The sequence below is a fragment of the Lontra canadensis genome, unplaced genomic scaffold (genome assembly GCF_010015895.1).
Source record: "Lontra canadensis isolate GAN:19392208 unplaced genomic scaffold, GSC_riverotter_1.0 scaffold91, whole genome shotgun sequence".
In the NCBI taxonomy this organism is placed as follows: domain Eukaryota; kingdom Metazoa; phylum Chordata; class Mammalia; order Carnivora; family Mustelidae; genus Lontra; species Lontra canadensis.
In genome coordinates this window covers 5,983,281-6,002,367 of record NW_022631085.1, presented here as the reverse complement: position 1 = coordinate 6,002,367, position 19,087 = coordinate 5,983,281, and the positions used below count along the sequence as shown (strand labels likewise).

The 19,087-nt window shown below is 53.9% G+C and overlaps 1 protein-coding gene across 2 annotated transcripts in view; it reads left to right on the top strand.

The window, feature by feature from the left end:
• The window catches only part of SNX29 (sorting nexin 29), a 473,687-nt gene that overhangs the window by 63,525 nt on the left and 391,075 nt on the right, over positions 1–19,087 (top strand). For both annotated transcript variants that reach the window (XM_032836282.1, XM_032836283.1), the window contains exons 7-11: positions 1,312–1,560; positions 3,516–3,891; positions 11,111–11,229; positions 17,403–17,478; positions 18,455–18,537. In XM_032836282.1, the coding sequence (XP_032692173.1) occupies positions 1,312–1,560; positions 3,516–3,891; positions 11,111–11,229; positions 17,403–17,478; positions 18,455–18,537 (903 nt within the window). The remainder of the gene's footprint in view (positions 1–1,311; positions 1,561–3,515; positions 3,892–11,110; positions 11,230–17,402; positions 17,479–18,454; positions 18,538–19,087) is intronic.

The following is a 19,087-nucleotide window of genomic DNA, read 5'->3' as shown; positions in this document are numbered from 1 at the left end:
GTCGGCTGCCTGGGAGGGAATTTTTAGCTCCAGGAGAGGCTGTGATTTTCCCTGTCACTCCCCAACTCAGTGAGTCACTTATCACTGTCCTTTTTTTAGTGGCGTGGGTCACTGAGTCCCCTTATCTTGAACTGGATACCCTGGCAGGGAAAGCATAGGGTTGGGGGTTTTGGCTGTGGCTTTGCAAGACCTGGGGAATTGGAAGTGGGAGGCCTGGCTTTGAAGCCTGGCTCTACCCTTTCCTGGTTGGTGACCTGGGGGCAGGTCCTGTGAGCTCTGTCACCCTTATTTCCCTCCTCTGCTGAGTGGTGACCCTGTTAGCACGGGACTCACTTTTATAGGGCTGTGAGAGAATCAGGTGTGGTGAAGAGTCACGTCCACGGTTTGTCAGTGTGGAAGCCGCTGGATGGATGTTAGTCGCGGAGTCGTTCGGTGGTTTATCGTTTGCCTCTCACTCAAAGGGTGAGCCCAACAGAAGTGGGTACCTCGCTTCTTTCTTTCAAGAAAGAAAGAAAAAGCCCTTCCCTGAAGGTTTACACTAAGTCCCACATATCGAGAGTTACGTTCGTCTTGTCCACTGAGGAAAAGTGAGGCTTTGATAGCAATGTCCTGGGTAGGCCAGTGTAGGGTTTTGCCCGAAGTAATAATAGTAGTGACATTGGTGCCCACGTTTGGGTGCTTACTGAGCTGAGTGTTTTGGTGAGTGATTGTCTTTAATACCCTGTGAAAGAGACACTCTTGTCCTCATTTTACAGGTGAGAAAACTAAAGCTCAGGTTTACGTGACTTGACCCAGGTCTCCTAGAAAGCGGCAGTGCGGGGATCCCACCCAGGCCGTCTGAGCCCAGAACTTATGTCTTAACCTCCCTGGGGTTGACTTCTTATTTGTCTTTGACCGAGAGGGAGAGAATTGGGAAAGACTCACCTGCTGTGATAGCTGGTGTCTCCTGACCCCATTTTGTGGGAGGGTTTTTTTTTTTTTTTTTTAAGATTTTTTAAAATTTATTTGACAGAGAGAGACACAGTGAGAGAGGGAACACAAGCAGGGGGAGTGGAAGAGGGAGGAGCAGGCTTCCCGCTGAGCAGGGAGCCCAATGCGGGGCTCAATCCCAGGACCCTGGGATCATGACCTGAGCCGAAGGCAGACGCTTAACTGTTTGAGCCACCCTGGCGCCTCTTGGGAGGTTTTTAAATCAGGCCTTCAGATCAAGGCGTCCCCTCTCGTGTATTGTATCGTTTGCCACTCACTTACTGTGTTGGAGGTGTGACTGCCCCGTGTCCGACACTCCAGACTTTTCCCTCTTCTGGGCAGGTCTGAACTCCATCCTCTTTGCCATCAACATCGACAACAAGGATTTGAACGGGCAGAGTAAGTTTGCTCCTACCGTGTCAGACCTCTTAAAGGAGTCCACGCAGAACGTGACGTCCTTGCTGAAGGAGTCCACGCAGGGGGTGAGCAGCCTCCTCAGGGAGATCACAGCGTCGTCTGCTGTCTCCATCCTCATCAAACCCGAGCAGGACACCGACCCCCTGCCCGTTGTGTCCAAGCACGTCAGCGCCGGTGAGCGGGAACAGGCGTGGGAGTTTGAACCGAGGGGTCGGGTCGAGGGATGGCAGGCCGTGGCCGAGCGGGACACACCTCGTGGGCTGAAAGCACCAAGGGAAGGCTCATGCCCTTGGGTTTTCAGTTTGCACTTGTGTTTATTTTTCTTCTCCTCACTCACTCCGAAAGGGACTGAGAGCCTTGCTGAGATGTGAAGACGATAGGCTGGGAGTGCGTTCAGCTCACCGACAGCAAAATGACGGTGACGGTTTCTTGGTCACCGGAAGCCCCACGAGCCTGATCTCCGTTCATTTGTTCCTTCCTCCATTCATTCATGTGTTTGTTGACTGCAGTCTGTGTGCTGGGTAGTGAACTAGGAAGATCTCTAGTGTTTAGCCTGCAGGCTCTTCTGGGTTGGGGGACGATAGATATTTAATGACAGATTATACAAATAAGTAATTATCCTTCTGATAAATGAGATGCAAGCCAAGCACGGGGTGCTGTGGAGATCGTGCACTGTGCGGCGGGGGGGGGGGGTGACATTTCAGTGGAGGCCAAGGGGAAGGGAGGAGTTGTCAGCTTCGACTCTAGGCTGGGGACGCCAAAGAAAGTTGATTTAGTTAAGATCCATTTTGTGACAACTTCGTGATATGCCTTGAGACTTCTGGGAGATCCAGAATGTTGCTATAGCAAAAGTGGAGATTTTGGGTTTATGTACGTAGTGCTAGTATTCGCAGATCTCTTTAACAAGGCAGTCATCATGGTCGTCTCCTTGGAATTATTAGTGATGGTGAAAACTCAGAGTCTTGTGGGGTCTTTATCCGTCTTGTCCTCTCCTCCTCCAGTAGAGACACCAGGCAAAGGACACAGGAAAGAGGACTGTGAGGGCTTTGTGACAAAGATGTTGGACTTTGTATACCCAAGGAGTGTCCTTTTCACCGCTTTTGACACTGTCTCAGAGTCTGATATGCAGGCGAAGCCTCACCGTGTCACAGCTTGGCTTCGATGGAATGGAATGTCTGGAATCAGCTCAAAGTGTCTCATGGCCAAGTTGGACGATTGCGATGGGTGAACTGACTTCTATAAGTACTGGTCACCAAAGCACCGTTGATTTCGGTTTCAGTTTAGTCTTTATTGTGTAACAGCTCCAAAATGTAGTGGCTTGAAACAGCCACGATATATTATTATTTTTTTCATCAGTCTCTGGGTTAGCAAGATGGCTCGCTGATTCCCCTGGAATCCCTCGTGGGGCTGCCCTGACCTGGTGGCTGAGCCAGAAGGTCCAAGATGGCCCCAGTTCCGTGGCTGGATCGTAGTGCTCACTGTCGGCCGGACATCTGTTTGTCTGCACCTGACCTCTCGTGCTCCAACAGGCTAGACTGGCTTCCTTCCCAGGGAGTTTCAGGGCCGCGTTCCGGGGGTGCATCCCCTCTTCGTGCCCGGGCTCGTGAGCTCACCGTGAACTCTGCTGCGAGCTATTGGCGAAACCCGAGCACCGAGCCAGCCCACAGCCCAGGCTGGAGAAGGAGGTGCTACCCTCAGTGGGAGCAGCAGCGGCGTCCCTTTGCAGACAAGGTTGGACTGCGCCTGCTGAGCCGTTGGCCGCCACCCCAAACTGCTGTTGTTGGCTCCATCCATCAGCCAGGAGGGTATTTTCCCAAGTGAAAGTCACTTCCGGAATGGAGCTCCCTCTGAATCAAAGTGCTTGCAAGGGACGATTGTTATGTATGCCCTGTGGCACGTTGGTTTAAATCAGAAGCAGAGTCCCACATCCATTTTGCTCAGTGTCCTGTAGACAGGTTGTGTGTATGTGTGTGTGTGTGTGTGTGTTTCCCCAAGAATTAAAAAAAAAAAACTGAAATTATCTCATATGTTTTTCAGGAGGGTAGTAGAGGATTTTCCACAATCTAGAGGCAAAAATGGCTCAGTCATGACTTCGTCTGCTCTTCTTACACCGTATCTTCTTTTGCCAGATGCCAAATGTAGAAAGGAGCGGAAGAAGAAAAAGAAGGTGACCAACATTATCTCTTTTGACGATGAGGAAGAGGAGCAGAACTCTGGCGATGTTTTTAGAAAGGTCCCCGGGGCTGGGGAGAGCTCGGAGGAGAACTCCGACCGCTCCTCCGTCAATATCATGTCGGCGTTCGAAAGCCCCTTCGGGCCGAATTCCAACGGAAGTCAGAGCAGCAGCTCGTGGAAAATCGACTCTCTGTCCTTGAACGGGGAGTGCGGGTACCCGAAGCTCGACGTGAAAAGCATCGATGACGAAGATGTGGATGACAACGAGGATGACGTGTACGGGAACGTGTCGGGCAGGAAGTGCCTGGGTCACTCGGGCTCACCCGAGAAGTGAGTGTCACTTGAGCTTCTGATGAAGGCTGGCGCGTGAATGGCTTTCTATTTCCGCAGCAGCGGGTGACGTCCGAGCCCACGGTTCACGTGTGTTTCGGGTGTCGCTCGCTTTTCTGATCGTGACTGAGGCGGAAGGAGCCTGAGCTTACTACTGCCCCTCCGCGAATGAGCAGGAGGGAAGGGCGTCTGTTGGAGGGTACCGAGTATGAAGTTGGTGCCAAGATATGTGCCTTGAAATTCCTGCTTTCTGTGTTTCTTTGTTTTTGCTGCTTAGGTATTCCTTGTATCTCCGCTGCTCCTAGCACAGGAAGCTCTGGTGAGAGGCAGGGTTATTCTAGAGAACAGCGGCCCCCTGGCACTTTCTGTTTATCTTCCTGGGTGTGCACAGCAGGAACTCGCCTGCGTTCGCTGCTTTAACCCTGGTGGCGCAGTGGATGGTGTTGATGGAAGGGCCTTGATGCGCGAGAAGGCCTAAGGCAGAAGAGCATGGTTTAGAGTGTGGGTCTTGGAATCAAGACAGCCTGGGTTCTTGCTGCCTAGCTCCGTGGCTTAGGTTGGACAAGCTTACTCCCAGAACCTCATCGGAGACCTGGGAGAAAAACAGCACCTGCGTCCCGGAGTCGTGGTTGAGTTGCTGGCAGGCCGTGGGTGGGGCCTTCGGCAGCACGAAAGAACACAGGTCGGCGCTGCCGCTCTTGCTGCTCTGTAAAAACTCCTGTGCTTGTCTTACTCGGAATGCCACGTGAGCGGCTGCCTCTTTGCCTGGGCCTTGCGGTTCCCGGTGCCATCCGTCACGGCCGGCGTCAGGCGGGCATCAGGCCTGCGTCAGACAGACCCAGCCGGAGACCCTGCGGCAGGATGCAGGGCCCGGTGTCTCTGGCCCTAAGCTTCTGATGTCCCGTGTGTTCTCGTAGAAGTCTTCTTCTTCCTCATGAAGCGATGCCTGTTTCTGATTCCTGCTGTCGTCCTCGTTCACACGGGTACCCGTATTGGCAGCGTGAGCTCATTGATCTTCTGTGGGAGGCGCTGCACATACCTGTGGCGACAGCGGGAAGTGGCCTGGGGGGTTAGTGGGCGCCCTGTCTTCATGGATGGAAGAAGGGGATTCCTCAGAGAGCGGAGATTTGTCCGAGCAGGGGGCGAAGCAGGGATTGCGGGTAGCTTGTGCTGTGCTCCTGGGCTTCTGCTGTTAGATAGTTGCTGTGTTTCTACATAATGGGGACTGTTGGTTGGTGGACAGATCAACACGTCACGCTTTGCTGACCGCGCCCCCCCCCACCCCATGTTCAGTATGTAGCTTGTTGGCCTTTGCTGTTGTTCTCATTTTTGGTTTTTTGTTATCAGCCGTTCTGAAGTGAATGTTTTCACGCACAAGGCTTTTTCCTACTCCTGACATGTTGGTCAGTGTTGCTTCCCCTGAAGCATTGTCTCTGGCTCACGGGGTGAGTGTTTTCTACTGGAACCCGCGTGTCGCGACCTGCCGTGTGAGTCAGGGCCTCCAGAGAAGCAGAACCAACAGGGGGGACTCCCCCCCACCCCTTATCCATGGGTCCACTTGCCATGGTTCCCTTTCCATGGTTTCAGTTATCCTTAGTCCTGAGCAGGCGCTGCTTCTCCTCGTGGATCATCACAAGGTCGGTGGTAGCCTGGCCCATGTCATTCACCCCACTTTGTCCCACTGATGCCAGCAGGCGGGGTCCGAGGACCCAGAGGGCTCCCACAGGACCAGCCAATGGGGTCCCCAGCTGCATGAAGGTTAGAAACCCAGAGCGAGCCAGTAGGAGGTGAAAGCAGAGTTCAGTGAACGCATAGAGAGTGTGCAGGTACAGAGTGTGAGACCCAGAAAGGGTCTGGGGGTTTTTACTGAGGACAGTGGTCTGGTGTCTGCCATCTCTCAGGCATCCAGGAGCCAGTGAGAACAAAGATGAGGACCCAGGTGTTATTCCCGGGAGCCAGGGGGTCTCGGCATCAGGACGTCTAGTGCCCGTGGTGTGGATTACACAGATGATGACTTCCTCCGGTCATCCTCACCTGGTCCTTCCTTAGATGTTATCTACTCTAAAGAAATCATTAACTCCTTGCCTCCTACAAGGAAGACATGTGCTGTTGCGTTAGGAGGCACGAGTAAAGTGGATACCCAGGTCCAAGCAAGAATAAGAGCAAAAAGCAGATTTTTTAAAAAAGAAGACTTATTTATTTGAAAGAAAGAGAGAGAGAGAGAGAGCACAGAAAGGCAGAGAGAGAAGCAGATTCCCGGCTGAGCAGAGAACCCAGGAACCAGGATCATGACCTGAGCTGAAGGCAGACTCTTAACTGACTGAGCCTCCCAGGCGCCCCCAAAAGCAGATTTTTATGGAGTCCTTCAGTTTCCCTGTCTCATCATCTAATAGGCAGTTTGTCATCTCATGTCATCACAAGAAGGGTGACTCCAATACAGTATGATATTTTGAGAGAGAGAGGCCACATTCATATAACCTTTTATTACAGATTATTGTTGTAATTGTTCTATTTTATTTTATTTATTTTTAAAAAGTTTATTTTATTTTTTTTGTTTGAGAGAGAGAGAGAGAACATGAATGGGAGGGGCAGAGAGAGTTGTTTTTTTTTAAAGATTTCATTTATTTATTTGACAGAGAGAGACTACAAGCAGGCAGAGCAGCAGGCAGAGAGAGAGGGAGGAGTAGTTTCCCCATGGAGCAGGGAGCCTGATGCGGGGCTCGATCCCAGGGCCCTGGGATCATGACCTGAGCTGAAGGCAGCTGCTCAGATGACTGAGCCACCTAGGCACTCCAGGGCAGAGACAGTCTTAAGCAGACTCGACGCTGTGTGGGGAACCTGAGGCGGGGCTTGATCCCACAACCCTGAGAACATGACTCAAGTTGAAATCAAGAGTCGGGCATTTAACCAACTGCACCACCCAAGTTCCCGTTCTATTTTATTATTATTGCTGTTAATCTTTAAGGTGCCTAATTTAGAAATTAAAGGTTATCAGAGGTGTGTGTGGATAGGAAAACACAGCGTATGTACAGGGTTCAGTATTTGGTGCAGTTTTAGGATTTCAGGAATCCCCTGGGGGTCTTGGAGCGTATCTCCTATAGATAAAGGACAGAACTACTGTCTGTCCATCCGTACCTGTCTGTCTAGATTTGTTTTAAGGAATTGGCTCACGTGATTGTGGAAGCTTGATGGGTCTGGAATCTGTAGGGCAGACCAGCAGCCTGGAGACCCAGGGAGGAGGCCAGCTGCTGGCAGAATTTCTTCTTTGGGGGACCTCGGTCTTTTCCTGTTATGACCTTTAACTGATTGCGTGAGGCCCAGCTGAACTGGGGGGAATGATCTGATCTACTCAAAGACTAGTGACTGGAGTGTTCATCTCATGTAAACGTACCTTCACAGAAATGACTAGAAGGACGTTTGATCAGACATCTTGCTACCATGGCCTAGTCGAGTGGACACAGGCAGCCTCCACATTCTGTGTGTCTGTGGGTGAGCATGTCTCTGAGTCTATTTGCTCTGTGTGTTGTGGCCTCAGACACAGTCATTTCTCTTCCTACCAGACTATGCCACTGAGGGAGGCCCGAGGGGGAGGCCAGCTTGCGAGCCAGGGTAGCTGCCACGGGCATTGTGATGTGTGACACACAAAACAGTGCAGGGTCACCTCTACAGGGCCCCGGGCCCTTCAGGGCCACTGGGCCTTCTGCAGATTATGGGCAGCCTCTCCCTGGCGTAAGGGGGAATCTCGATTGAACATTCTGCAGAGCGTCTTGGGGAGGAGCAGAGGAATGATGACATGGCCTACTGAGTAATCCTTTCATTTTGATTCTGAGCTAACGTTCACACGAAAGGTCTAGGAGCCTGGAGGGGCCAGAGCCTGAGCAGCTAACAGCACCGCCAGGTTCGTGAGGGACAGGCGGCCCGACCAGGAGACACCCGCTGTGGATGCGATGGCTCTGGCCACGGCAGTGCTCCGATGGTCTCTGAAGTGCTCTGTTGGCCTAGAGCTGGGTTAACATCTCTCTTCGCTGGCAATTAAAGCCCCTCCGATGACCGAGGAAAATCTAGTCCCTCCCGCCTCAATACTTACAAGTGTTTGCTTTGCATTTTGTTTTTGTTTTTCTTCAAAGAGGGTAATATTGTTATTATAGAAAGAGGTTTTCCCTTCTTATGTGACCTCTGACACCTGTAGGGAAGTGGGATGAAAACATAATTCAAACAGAATCACAAACATAGGGACAAACGTTACACCTCACTAGCAATTGAGCAAGTACAGTGCTTCCGGACACTGCATTTTGCCACGATTTAGAACTGGATGAAAGGAGAGCGCCCGGTTAGCACCTTGGGGGAGTGCTTGCTCTCGGCGGTCCCAGTTGTGTAGTATGTTCAGGCACACAGGAGGTGCCAGGGGCATCCTCATGATCCTCGCTGCTGGCCTGTAGTGTTGACAGCCCTCCGGGAAGACAGTGTGATACAGAGTCCGGAGCCTCAGAAATGTTTATCCCACCTGATTTTGCCATTCCCCTGCTGGGACTGTGCCCTGAGGACAGAGTCTCGGGAAAAAGGTGACTGGGTCTAGATACCAAAGTCCACCTTTCAAGAAGCAATACCCGGGAGCCGGGAGCCGACCTGCCTTAACAGCCGATGACGTGTAGCTCACTTTGGAACATCTTAACGTTTCAGGTCGCAGACTTCTGTCTTTTTAAATTAAATTTTTAGTTTAATTTAAATTTTTAAATTTTTAAGTGTTGTATTTATTTGTCAGAAGATAGAGAGCACAAGCAAGGGCGGCGGCAGAGGGAGAAGCAGTCTCCCCTCTGGGCAGGGAGCATGAGGCAGGACTCAATCCCAGGACCCTGGGATCAGGCAGACGCTGAGGCCTCAGGCCTGAGCCAAAGGCAGACACTTCACCAACTGAGTCCCCCAGGCATCCCAAGTTTTTAATTTTAATCCCAGTATCGGTACCAGAGTGGTCTATTAGTGTTGGGTGTATACTGTAGTGATTCATCGGTTCCCCGTGATCCTGTGGGGTCTTGAACATTTGTAGTGACCTTCTAGAGTATCTCAGTAGTGTGAAGACCAGTTTAGGAATGAATATTGAATGACAAAAGCCAATGATAAATCCTTCATTGAGTTTCATTAGGACCTCCTGAAGAAACGTATGGGGTCGCCCTGGTGGCTCAGCCCTTAAAGCGTCTGCCTTCACCTCCGGTCATGACCCCGAGTTCTAGGATCGAGTCCCACATCGGCTTCTTGCTCAGCGGGGAGCCTGCCTCTCCCTCTGCCTGCTGTTCTCTCTGCTTGTGCTCCCTGCCTCTGACAAATAAATAAATAAAATCTTAAAAAAAAAAAAAGAGGGAGGTGCTGAGGACGGAGTATCTAAGTCCGTTTTGGTTTGGGTAGTGTGGTTTTTGGTGTAGTCCCCGCCCCTCTCCTCTTTTTGGCATTTTCCGGGTTTTAAAATAAGCATCTCTTTTTCCTAATGAAAAGCAACACCTGTTATCACTAAGCCGACTGTGGCCCCCTGCTCGGAATCAGTCTTTGCCTTAGGAATCACTTCAGTGTAAATCATTTTGGGGGTGGCCTCGGTCACTTTTGCTTGGGTTCTCAAACCTCAGCTGATGGGGCCTGGCTTCACCTGTGCCCTGCCTATGTTTCTGGAACGTGGCAAAATTTCCCCTCAGAACAAACGGTGGAAAATCCCACCTGCTTGGAGCCGGCGTAGTGGCCCCTGCAAGGACGGGTGGTTTTGCTGCCTTCTCCCAAGGGGCTCACTGGGGAGTGACCTGTAGGATTCACGGACGGATTCTGCACAGGTCTGTTAGGGTTATTTCCCGTTTCTTGCTCAGAGCCTCACGTCTGACCAGAAGCTAGAGAGGGCTGACAGGAAGATCTCAAAGTGGCCTCTGGAAGGCCCTGACAAAGTAGCCTCCAGGCCAGATCCGCCCCCAAGCTAAGAATGGTGGTTGCTCTTCAAAGGGCTGTCAACAACAACTATGGAGAAGAGTAGTTGTGGCCCCGAAGCCTACACTCTTTCCTGTCTGGTCCTTTATGAAAACAGTTGTGTTGATCCCTGCTCTAAACCAAAAGAAACACGACACACACCATGCCACAAGGTGAGCAGCAGCCACGAAGCCCACTGTAATCGGATTTGGAAGGCATGGTCTCAGACCCTGAAGCCTTGGTCCCATCCAGGATGCTGAACTTGGACAAGTCCCATAACCTCCTACACCTTGCGTCTCCCGTTTCCCTCCCCTCCCTTCCCCCCTTCCCTCCTTCACCTCCCTCCCGTCCTTCCCCTGTTAACTAGGTAGGACTATGATCTGCTTTGGACTTTTTACAGCTGAGTTGCAGAGTGATTCTATAAACTTTAATGTCCCCTGCAACTACAGTCTGGTATTTATGAATGGTTCCTGGTCGTCTAGCGGTAGACGATACAGTGGGCAAATCCTTCCCAAACACACTGAGCCGAAGCAGCCAGCGTGACAAAGATAGTCTAGGTTGCCTTTGTCCTTCATGGATAAGGTGATGATGTAACAGGTCATATGAGCCAGGGTAATGTTTAACCGGACCCCCTTTCTTGGAAGGGAACCAGACACAATACGGTCTGATTCTGCTGTTTCACTGACGAGGTTTTGAGAACCAGCGAGGTGATGGGACACTAACCCCAGGTCACGTGGCTGACATCATTTCAGAGCTGGGGACGCCGTGCTTTCTCCTGCTTCAGACCTTGGCACCTGCTGTCCCCTCACCAAGCATCCCCCTTGTCCATCCTCCTCTTCCCTCTGCTCACCCTTTGCCCTCACCTTCAGCTCTCACCTCTAACCTGTGGCCTTCCTGACCAGCTCCGCGACTCTGAACTGCTGTCTTACGTCTTGCAGGATTGTGTGATTCACGTCCGGGTCCCCCACCAGACTGTAAGCTCCCCAAGGGCAGGATAAACCCCATTTATTTGCTGGCTGTTTGGGCAGCACAGGATATATGTGAGCACAGAGCCTGGTCCGTAGTAGGTGCTCAACAAACTCTGGCTGGAGGAATGAAGGCACGCTGTCGGATCTGGACCGCACGCTCCCGCTCCCAGCCTGGGCCTCCCGTCTTCAGTCCCGTCACGGTCTGGTTGGTTCCCAAGAGGGAACTTAAGGGAGGCCTGGCAGATGCTTGTGGTGGTCTGAGCCGTCAGAGGCTCTTCTGTCTGTCACGCAGCTGTATTCTCTCATCTTAGGCCGCTGGATGGGGACACCCACCTCTCCCAGATGCACAGCTGGGCTCCCCTGCAGGTGCTCCACGGCGACGCCGATGTCCTCTTCCCGGTCAGCGGAGTGGGCTCCTACAGCCCGGCAGGTGGGTGCTTCCTGATTCCTCCCTCCCTCCATTCATGTGCTTTGGCTGGAGTGTCTGGGTTTCCTCTGCAGACAGGAGGGAGCAAAGAGGCACGGGGCTCAGGGCAGGACTGAGGGTTTGGCTTCTCTTCTTGCTGACCCTGAGTGTGTGAGTTGCTCCCTCCCGAGGGAGGATTGGGCCAAACCAGCTGACAAGTCACGAAGGAGCCCCTGAGCCTATTTGTGTTCCTTACCAGTAGGTTTTGGGGAACTGGGCACGTACAAGCTGACCACAAATGGTAACCATTAATTTTGCCTCTTAGGGAGAAAGTTAACAGAACTCATAGCTCGGAGGGCCCCTGTACCCTTTGCAGCAAAGTGCTGGAGGGTCAGAGAGCAGCCTGCTTAGAACCTGCCGGTGGGGTGGTAAGCGTTTCCAGCGCCTTCCGTTTGGTTGAACGTGCTCTCGTGTGGTTTGTCTTTTTTTTCCTTGAGCTAGAGCAGGTCGCGGGGAGTGGTGGAGGTGGGGAGGAGCGTGCGTGTGGATGAGCCCGGTGTGCCCAGACGGCGAGTGTGCCGTGCAGCCAGTGCGGTGAGTGGCACGGTGCAGTGCTGGTGGCCGTCCCTGGCCCCCGGCCCCCGGCCCCCGACCCCTACACAGGCACCGCCTCCCCCTCCCAGGGCCAGGTTTAAGAAACCATCATGGTTTCTGGACGGCTCAGGAAGCTGTTGAGTCTGATCACCAGACTCTCTGTTGATGGACTGTTGTTTTTGTCCCAGGCAGGGGACGGAAACTCGCTCAGAGAGCTGGGGTGCAGCGCAGGTGGGCCGCTGACCAGCAGCCCTCTCCAGTGGCGCTCAGAGAGCCCCGCCCCAGGAGCCGCAGGAGCTGAGCAGGGCGGGTTACCTCTCCCGAGTGGCAGTGTCCTCCACGGATGCCGGGGCTCCTAGCGTGCAGGGCGATGTGACTCCGTCTGCTGGGCACATCTCTCTGGAAGGTGCAGCTACTGGTGGTGATGGCAGCTGGCATGTAGCAAGCCCATGGAGTGAGCCCCAGCCTGGAAGGTGGCCCATTCGGACCAATGCATCCTCTCTCAACCACAGCCTGGGAGGAAGGGCAGAAGGCTCCCCAGGCTGGCGTGGGGCCAGGTGCCAGGCTAAGGCCCTGTGAAGCCTGCTGTCAGCCCTGCGGCAGTGGTGGGACCCCTGCTGTGGGGCGTCTGTGGACCGGGAGCTGGTGTTCGGAACAGAGCGTGCTCCCGTGTCTCCCCTGTTGTGTGCCCCACTCTTCCTTAGGGGGTCTGCCCCATCTCCTCTTTCCTTTGAGAGGCTTTGCTCTTTCTTGCCACTCTTGACCCCTCCCCATTTGGCCTCGGCTGGATGGCCCCCCATACTGGGAGGAAATTCTTCCTGCGTCTCCACTTACGTCCCCTAGGGGGGCTGGGCTGGTGGCTTGAGCTGGTCTGCAGGCCAGGCCAGCGCCAGCTGCTGCGTTCCCCAGGGGACCACATGTGGCCCAGACGGCCAGTGGGCGGGCTTGGTTACCTTGCCAGGGCCCATCAGGGGCACTGCTCTCTCGGACAGGGTGCATGAGAAGAGGCGGGGCTTGCAGAGAGCAGACGGTCCTGACCCAGCTCTGGGACCACATGACTTCCACCTGCTGACCCGGGGCCCCACTCGCCTTGTCTCCCTCCCCACCAAGGAGGCCACCGGTCGCTGGGGTGTCAAGGTGCCTGCACTTGGTGTTTGGTTTTGTTCCCAGTGGCCTCTTCCTTTCTCAGCTGGGCTCCTCTCGACTGTCAGACCTGAGGGTGAGGGCCGTTCTGTTGGGTTTAGTCTTACGGAGCTTAGCGCTCTTCCTCCCTCCGTGGGCTCTCCTTCAGGGAAAGGAGCTGCTGGCTGGCCTCCAGCATCCTCGCAGGAAGGCGTCCTCCTGGCAGCTTTCCTGAGGTCCCACCTCTGCCTGTTACCCTTCCAGACCCAGAGGCTTCATCTTGTCACTGTCGTGGGACCCCGAGCCCCAGTGTATCTTGATTACCCTCATCAGAGATGCTGTGTGTGAGCCGGTCTGCCAACTTTTTAATTTACTGTAGTAACAAAGCTGCCAGGAGTCCTGGAAGCTGGTGACAGCCTCGGGGGCAGAGTCGCTGTGGGTAAGAGTTGCATAGGAAGACAAATGATGTTTGCGCTGCAGAAGATACTAGAATCAGAGCCGGGGGAGTCTGCTACCTGATTGGAAGGCAAGGTTGCTTCAGTCCCTCCTGGCCTGATCCCCTTTTCCTTGGGGGGCCTTTGCCTGGGCAGCTGTGGGTGCACTGTCAGCATGTCTCTCTCAGACTGCTGCTCTTTTCCTCATCTCTGACTGCTGTCCCTTCTGATCGATACCCTCGCACTCGACCAAGGTTAACAACTTACTCTCTCTCTCACTCTAGCCGGGGAGCCATTTGTGTCTCACGACAGCTTTGCACACAGAGGGCTCTACTCTTAGGAGACCTTCGTAGCATCTTTGAAAGTGCTGGTGGCCATGGCGTCGCTGCCCTGGGGGGCTTTTAGCGGGAGGGGGAGGGAGGCCCGTGGTGGAGAAGGAGGAGTGATTTGGTAGCTAAATCTGGGAGGGAGAACGTGGCAGAGAAGGGGGCTCTCAACACACAAATATCCTTCTTCTGCTTCTTGGATGAGGAGGCTTTGTGGACAAGGGGCCAGGCTTTGGACCTGCGTTTCTGGGGTCCGAGGCTCCGAGAAGGATCACACCCGTCAGGGTCACATGAGACCCAGGTGGAGGGTTCGCTCCAGTCACTCCTCTGGGCATGTCCGTTACCTGCACACAGCAGAGCACATACACCGTCATCTCTCTGAAGCCGCAGGGGAGCGCACCCCCGAGGTTTCTTTCCACACGAGCACTCGCTGGAGGTGGGAGGACACCCGCCTCTACCCGCTGCACGCGTGAGAACGTTACAGCTCCTCCTCCCCGAGGGTCCTGGGCTTAGTGTTGGGTTTCCGCAGATTCAGAGTGTGTTTCTGAGGGTGTGTTTGTTCATTTGAAACCTTGGGTCCCCTCACCAGGTGTAACGCTCCTCAGCTCCGTGTCCCACCGCGGGGCCAGCGGGCTTCCTTGGTGACGTTGGGGCAGCTCTGTGGCCGTGCTGCTCCACTCTGAGGTGGTTGATCTGGGCGTGCGGCTCCTGGAGGGTGCTGGAACCGCCTGCGGTGTCAGGGGACTGTGGTGCCCACCCGGCCTGTGTGCTGTGTGGTCTCCACCCCTCAGGTGGGTCCTGTGCCTCTCAGGGCTCATGGTTTTCTGTACGCCACTGGTGGGTGGCCCTGCTCTGCGCCAGCACCGTGCTGGGCTCTGGGGGGATCCAGAGGTGACCACCCCCCCCCCCGGAGTTTTGCAGGCAAGGGGGGGCCAAGGCACATCAACAACTCTCCCTGCTTCTGCTCCTGCCCCCACCCTGGCTGTTCTTACAGCAACTGGAGGGATTTCTTAGCGCATACATCAAATTGCGTCATTCCCTTGCTCCGAACCCTTCCAGCGCAGTGAGGATAAAATCCAGAATCCTCATGGCGGCCCCCCAGTCCCCAGCTCAGTGCACAGCCTGATCTCCCGTTTCTCTTTAGCTCCAGGCCCCTAGCCACGCCTGCCTGCTTCCACTTCTAGTCTCTCTCCTCCTGCCCCCTGTGCACATCCTTCAGGAGGCAGCCCATGTGGTGGTGGCTCATTAAGGGCTCCTCTGTCCCCTCCTCTGGCAGGCCAGGTCTCACGTTCACACTGCCAGAGATGTCCTGTGGGTCCTGTGCCCTGACCTCAGCTTGTAACCGTGTGTGTGAGTGTGTAATCACCTGGTAAGTCCTGTCCCCCTACTACTCTTTGAGATCTGTACGGGCAGGTCCATATCTGCCTGGTTCCAGTGTGACCCAGACCCAGGACAGAGCTAGGCGCACAGTGGGGCGCTCAAGGATCCTTTGCTGAGTGGGTGAGTGGTGGGTGTGCAGAGTCCATGGGGATGGGGCATGCTGAAGGGAGTGGACACCTGGCACTTGGAAAAATGTGGTCCAGGTGGAGACGCAGTGTAGACAAAGGAATAAGGCAGGGAGTGCAAGGACCCGTAGAGGGAGAGGCGCATAGCTCAGATCTGCTGTGAGAGAGACCGTGAAGTGGGGAAGGACTCAGCTCTGCCGCTGGGCACAGTGCGGTTCAGACCCTCGCATGTTAGCTTGCGATCTTGGGCAGATCACTGAAGTCCTCCAGGGCCATCTCCACATCTGTAAAATTAAGGTAATAGCGCGCCCCTCAGAGGGCGCCTCCATGGTGAGTGACACAGCCCGTGTGAGCACTTGCTCTGTGGCCCCAGTGTGTCAGGCCCGCTGCCGCGTCCCAGCTCATGGGGTGTGTTCTGGTGGGACATCACTGGGGCCGAGTAGGCCTGGGATCTGAAATGCTGGTGGGTAATGGCGGCCTTTCCTCCAGCTATGGAGTGCTGCTGTGCATGTTGGAGTTACCGTTTTTGCTTCAGGGAGAGGAATCCGACAGCTGTGAGTTGGATTAACAGGTGGGACAGGACTGCGGGGACCCTCTGTGGGAGACCCCTAGAAGGTATGGAGCCTCAGCTCTAGGGTGGCGGTGGACAGGACTGTGGACAAGGAATGGCGGATACGGGGCACCTCGAGCTCTGTGATGGGGGGAGGTGACGGCCCCGTGGAGAGGGTGTCAGACGGGAGCGCTCTGGACAGTCGTGACCAGGCGGTGGGCCCTGCAGGCGTCCCAGTAGAGCTTCCAGGCAGGCAGCGAGCCCCGTGGGATTCAGGATTGAGGTCCCAGCCACAGGCGCGTTTGGGACGTTGTCCTCTTCAACCTGCTGGCAGCTGGGGCCAGGACCTTGCTGGGTTTGCCGAGGGGGCAGAGGCCTCTGAGCTGCGATCCAGAGATGTCTTCACAAGGGAATCAGAGAAAAGGCTGTGAGGTGGTGTGTGTGCATGTGCGTGTGTGTGTGTGATGAGGGCGGGAGCCTGTGGTAGGTGGGCGGCGTTCCGGAGCGAGTTGCACTAGCAGTCACCGAGTGTTCCCGCTGAAGCATGCTTGTGTCACAACATGAGTTTAATCACGCGGTTGGTATTATTAAGATGTCGTATGGTAGTCGCTGGTGTTAGCCCTTCCCTAGTCGAGGAAGCCGAGTCACAGAGAGGCTAGGTTTAATGCTGGAGGCAGAGCCTGGCCTGGTAAACTCACCACAATGCTCAGAGGAGGGTAGGGGAGGCCGAGGGGGACACACTTGCTGTTTTCCTCTCAAACTTCTTTAAAAAAAAGAAAAAAAAAAAAAAGAAGAGCAAGTGGAATAGCTTAACGGGGACAGCAGTGTCAAAGAGACATTTTCTCTTCAGGGTTCCCTGAGTAGAGTCCCTTAAGAACTGGGGAATCTCAAGCAGGAGGAGGAAACTCAGATGAAAACAGGAATGGCAGGGAGGCGGCCTCGAGCTGTGGGCCCTGTGGGCCCTGAGGTGTGCCCCATCCCCCATCATGGCCTGGCTCTGCAGTCGGCCTTGAGAAGCGGGGAGTGTCTCCAAAGGGCACGTGTTACCATGGCTGACACCGGCCTTCATGTCACCATCCAGCCTAAGGGCCGTGGCTTTGCACTTTTTTCTGGAAAGAGACCTGAACAGCCGCTAATACGTTTATGAAGATCTTTAGTGCCTCTAGAGATTATCTGTGGGCTCCCTTCTTCTGAATGCCTTCCCCACACACCCCTCAGTGTGGGGAGGCATCTTTCTAGAAAGCAGCAGGGAGGGCACTTGGGTTTTGATGCAGACAGACATGGTCAGCGGTTGGACTGTGCTGCCCCCTTGCGTCTGTCATGAGCCACTACAGTGAGAGCGGTTTTGTCCATCAGAAAGCTGATTATTCCCTGATTCTGAGGCTGGCTCTGAATATGGACTTCACGCACAATTCCAGGTGGCTCAAGGTCAAAAAGGTTAAGCGGGAGGATGGGGCCTCCTATCAGTGACTGCTGCCACATCTGAGATGATGGCCAGAACCACGAAACAAGTAGCAGATTAAAATCCATTGTGCAGGTGAGGAAACATTTTAAGTCGACTGATTTAGCAGATGAGGCAGTGTCTGCACTGTGTCCTTGTCTCACGGACAGAATGAGATGAAAACAGACAGCTGACTTTCTCTCTGCGACTGCTCTCTCTGCACAGATGCCCCCCTTGGAAGCCTGGAGAACGGGACAGGACCAGAGGACCACGTTCTCCCGGAGTCCGGCCCCCGGTACAGGTCAGTATTCTGGAGCCAGATTGCCTTTGGGATTGAGTTGTCTTGTTCACAACTGTGCGTTTTATTCTCTTTTAAAAGATCGGAGTGCACCTGCCGGGTTGCAAGGTCAAGGCCTTATTTCACGTGTATGTCCAGGTTTAGCTTAGATCATAGAACGTGAAGTTGCCAAGGGCGTCAGAACGCGAGAGACGGTGTTTAGCAAACTTCATTTGCATTCCGCCTTTACTTTTATGGTATTGGGGGCCATGCCTGGGTGCCTCCTCTCCCATTATGCTTGATGTTAGCATTTGATCACAATAAGGCACGATTTGATTATATAATGTCTGAGCCACTTAGCTCTCCTGTATTTGAGAAGTGCTGAGTCTGGCATGTGGTAGTATGCCCCGTATGGGTTTTCTGCTTTTCAAACAAAAGTGTCTCAAAGGGAAACAGCTGCTCAGAGTCCCCGGATGTTGGGCGGCAGAGCTCAGATGGACACCAAAATCTCCCCGATGCCCCGGGAGCCTCGTTACTCTTCCAGTTTTTCTCTCTATGCTTTTAATTTGGTGCAAACTTGGGTGAATAGGGATAGATCCCATCTGCATTTTCAGCCTTAGCTCCGGGGTGGGAGTCCCTGATGACCCCGAAGCGTGCTTGGTGTTATGGACAGGGCTCTGCTCCCCGACAGTGACAAGGCCTATAGGTTTCTGCATAGTTTGTACACAGTCAGGGAGGACTGGGGTTACCAGGTCCCTCCAGGACGCGGAGTCTTTTTTGCTGTTTATTTTAGACAAATACTGAGTATTGATCTTGGGGACACACACAGACTTCGGCGAGAAGGCAAATTTGCAAGTAGGGAATCCACACATGATGAGGGCTGCCTCCTGGGCTTTTAGCAGGTGCACCTGAGTACCCTTACACCTGCTCGGTTTTTGAATGGTGAGGTTGTATATTTTGAGCGGCCGAGTGTAACTTCCTTCTGTCTGCCTTCTCCCAGTGTGGAAGCCAGTCCTCCCAGCCAGGGAAGCCCTCTGAGCAACCTGTTACCTTCCGCCTCCGTGCCAGAATCAATGACAATTAGTAAGTACTTTCTGAGTGTCCTCCACCAGCACCAGGTGAGCCTTGGGCCTGCACATCAGTGGAGTGCCTTTGCCCTTGCTCCTGTGTGACTGCAGACTTCATGCAATGCGGGGTAGAGCCAGGTGTGTGTGTGTACCTGGTCATGGAATCGAAATGTGGTGTTCGGAGCTAAGCTTCCTGAGCTACAGCTAATACCCGGTGCTTGGGTGTGTGCACGCTCTAGAGGACAGGCTGCAGAGATGGAGTAGCACTGAGCCAGAGGGAAACTTGTTTTGTTTAAGGTTTGGGGGTTTGCATTTGGAAGGTTGGCAGCTACAGAGGAATTGTGCTAGTTGGATTTCCTTTGTAGCTCTGGAGGAATCCTTTTTCTGAGGAAGGAAGAGTATGTCTCTATGTTCATCAGACACTGGGACTCCTTCCATCTAGCCTCATGGTCCAAAATGACTGTTGTGGCTCCAGCCATCCCATTCTCCTCCCAGATAGCAAGAAAGAGGAAGGAGCAAAGGAGAGACTTCCTCCATTTCCATAGGTAGAATTCAGGGTCTGAACT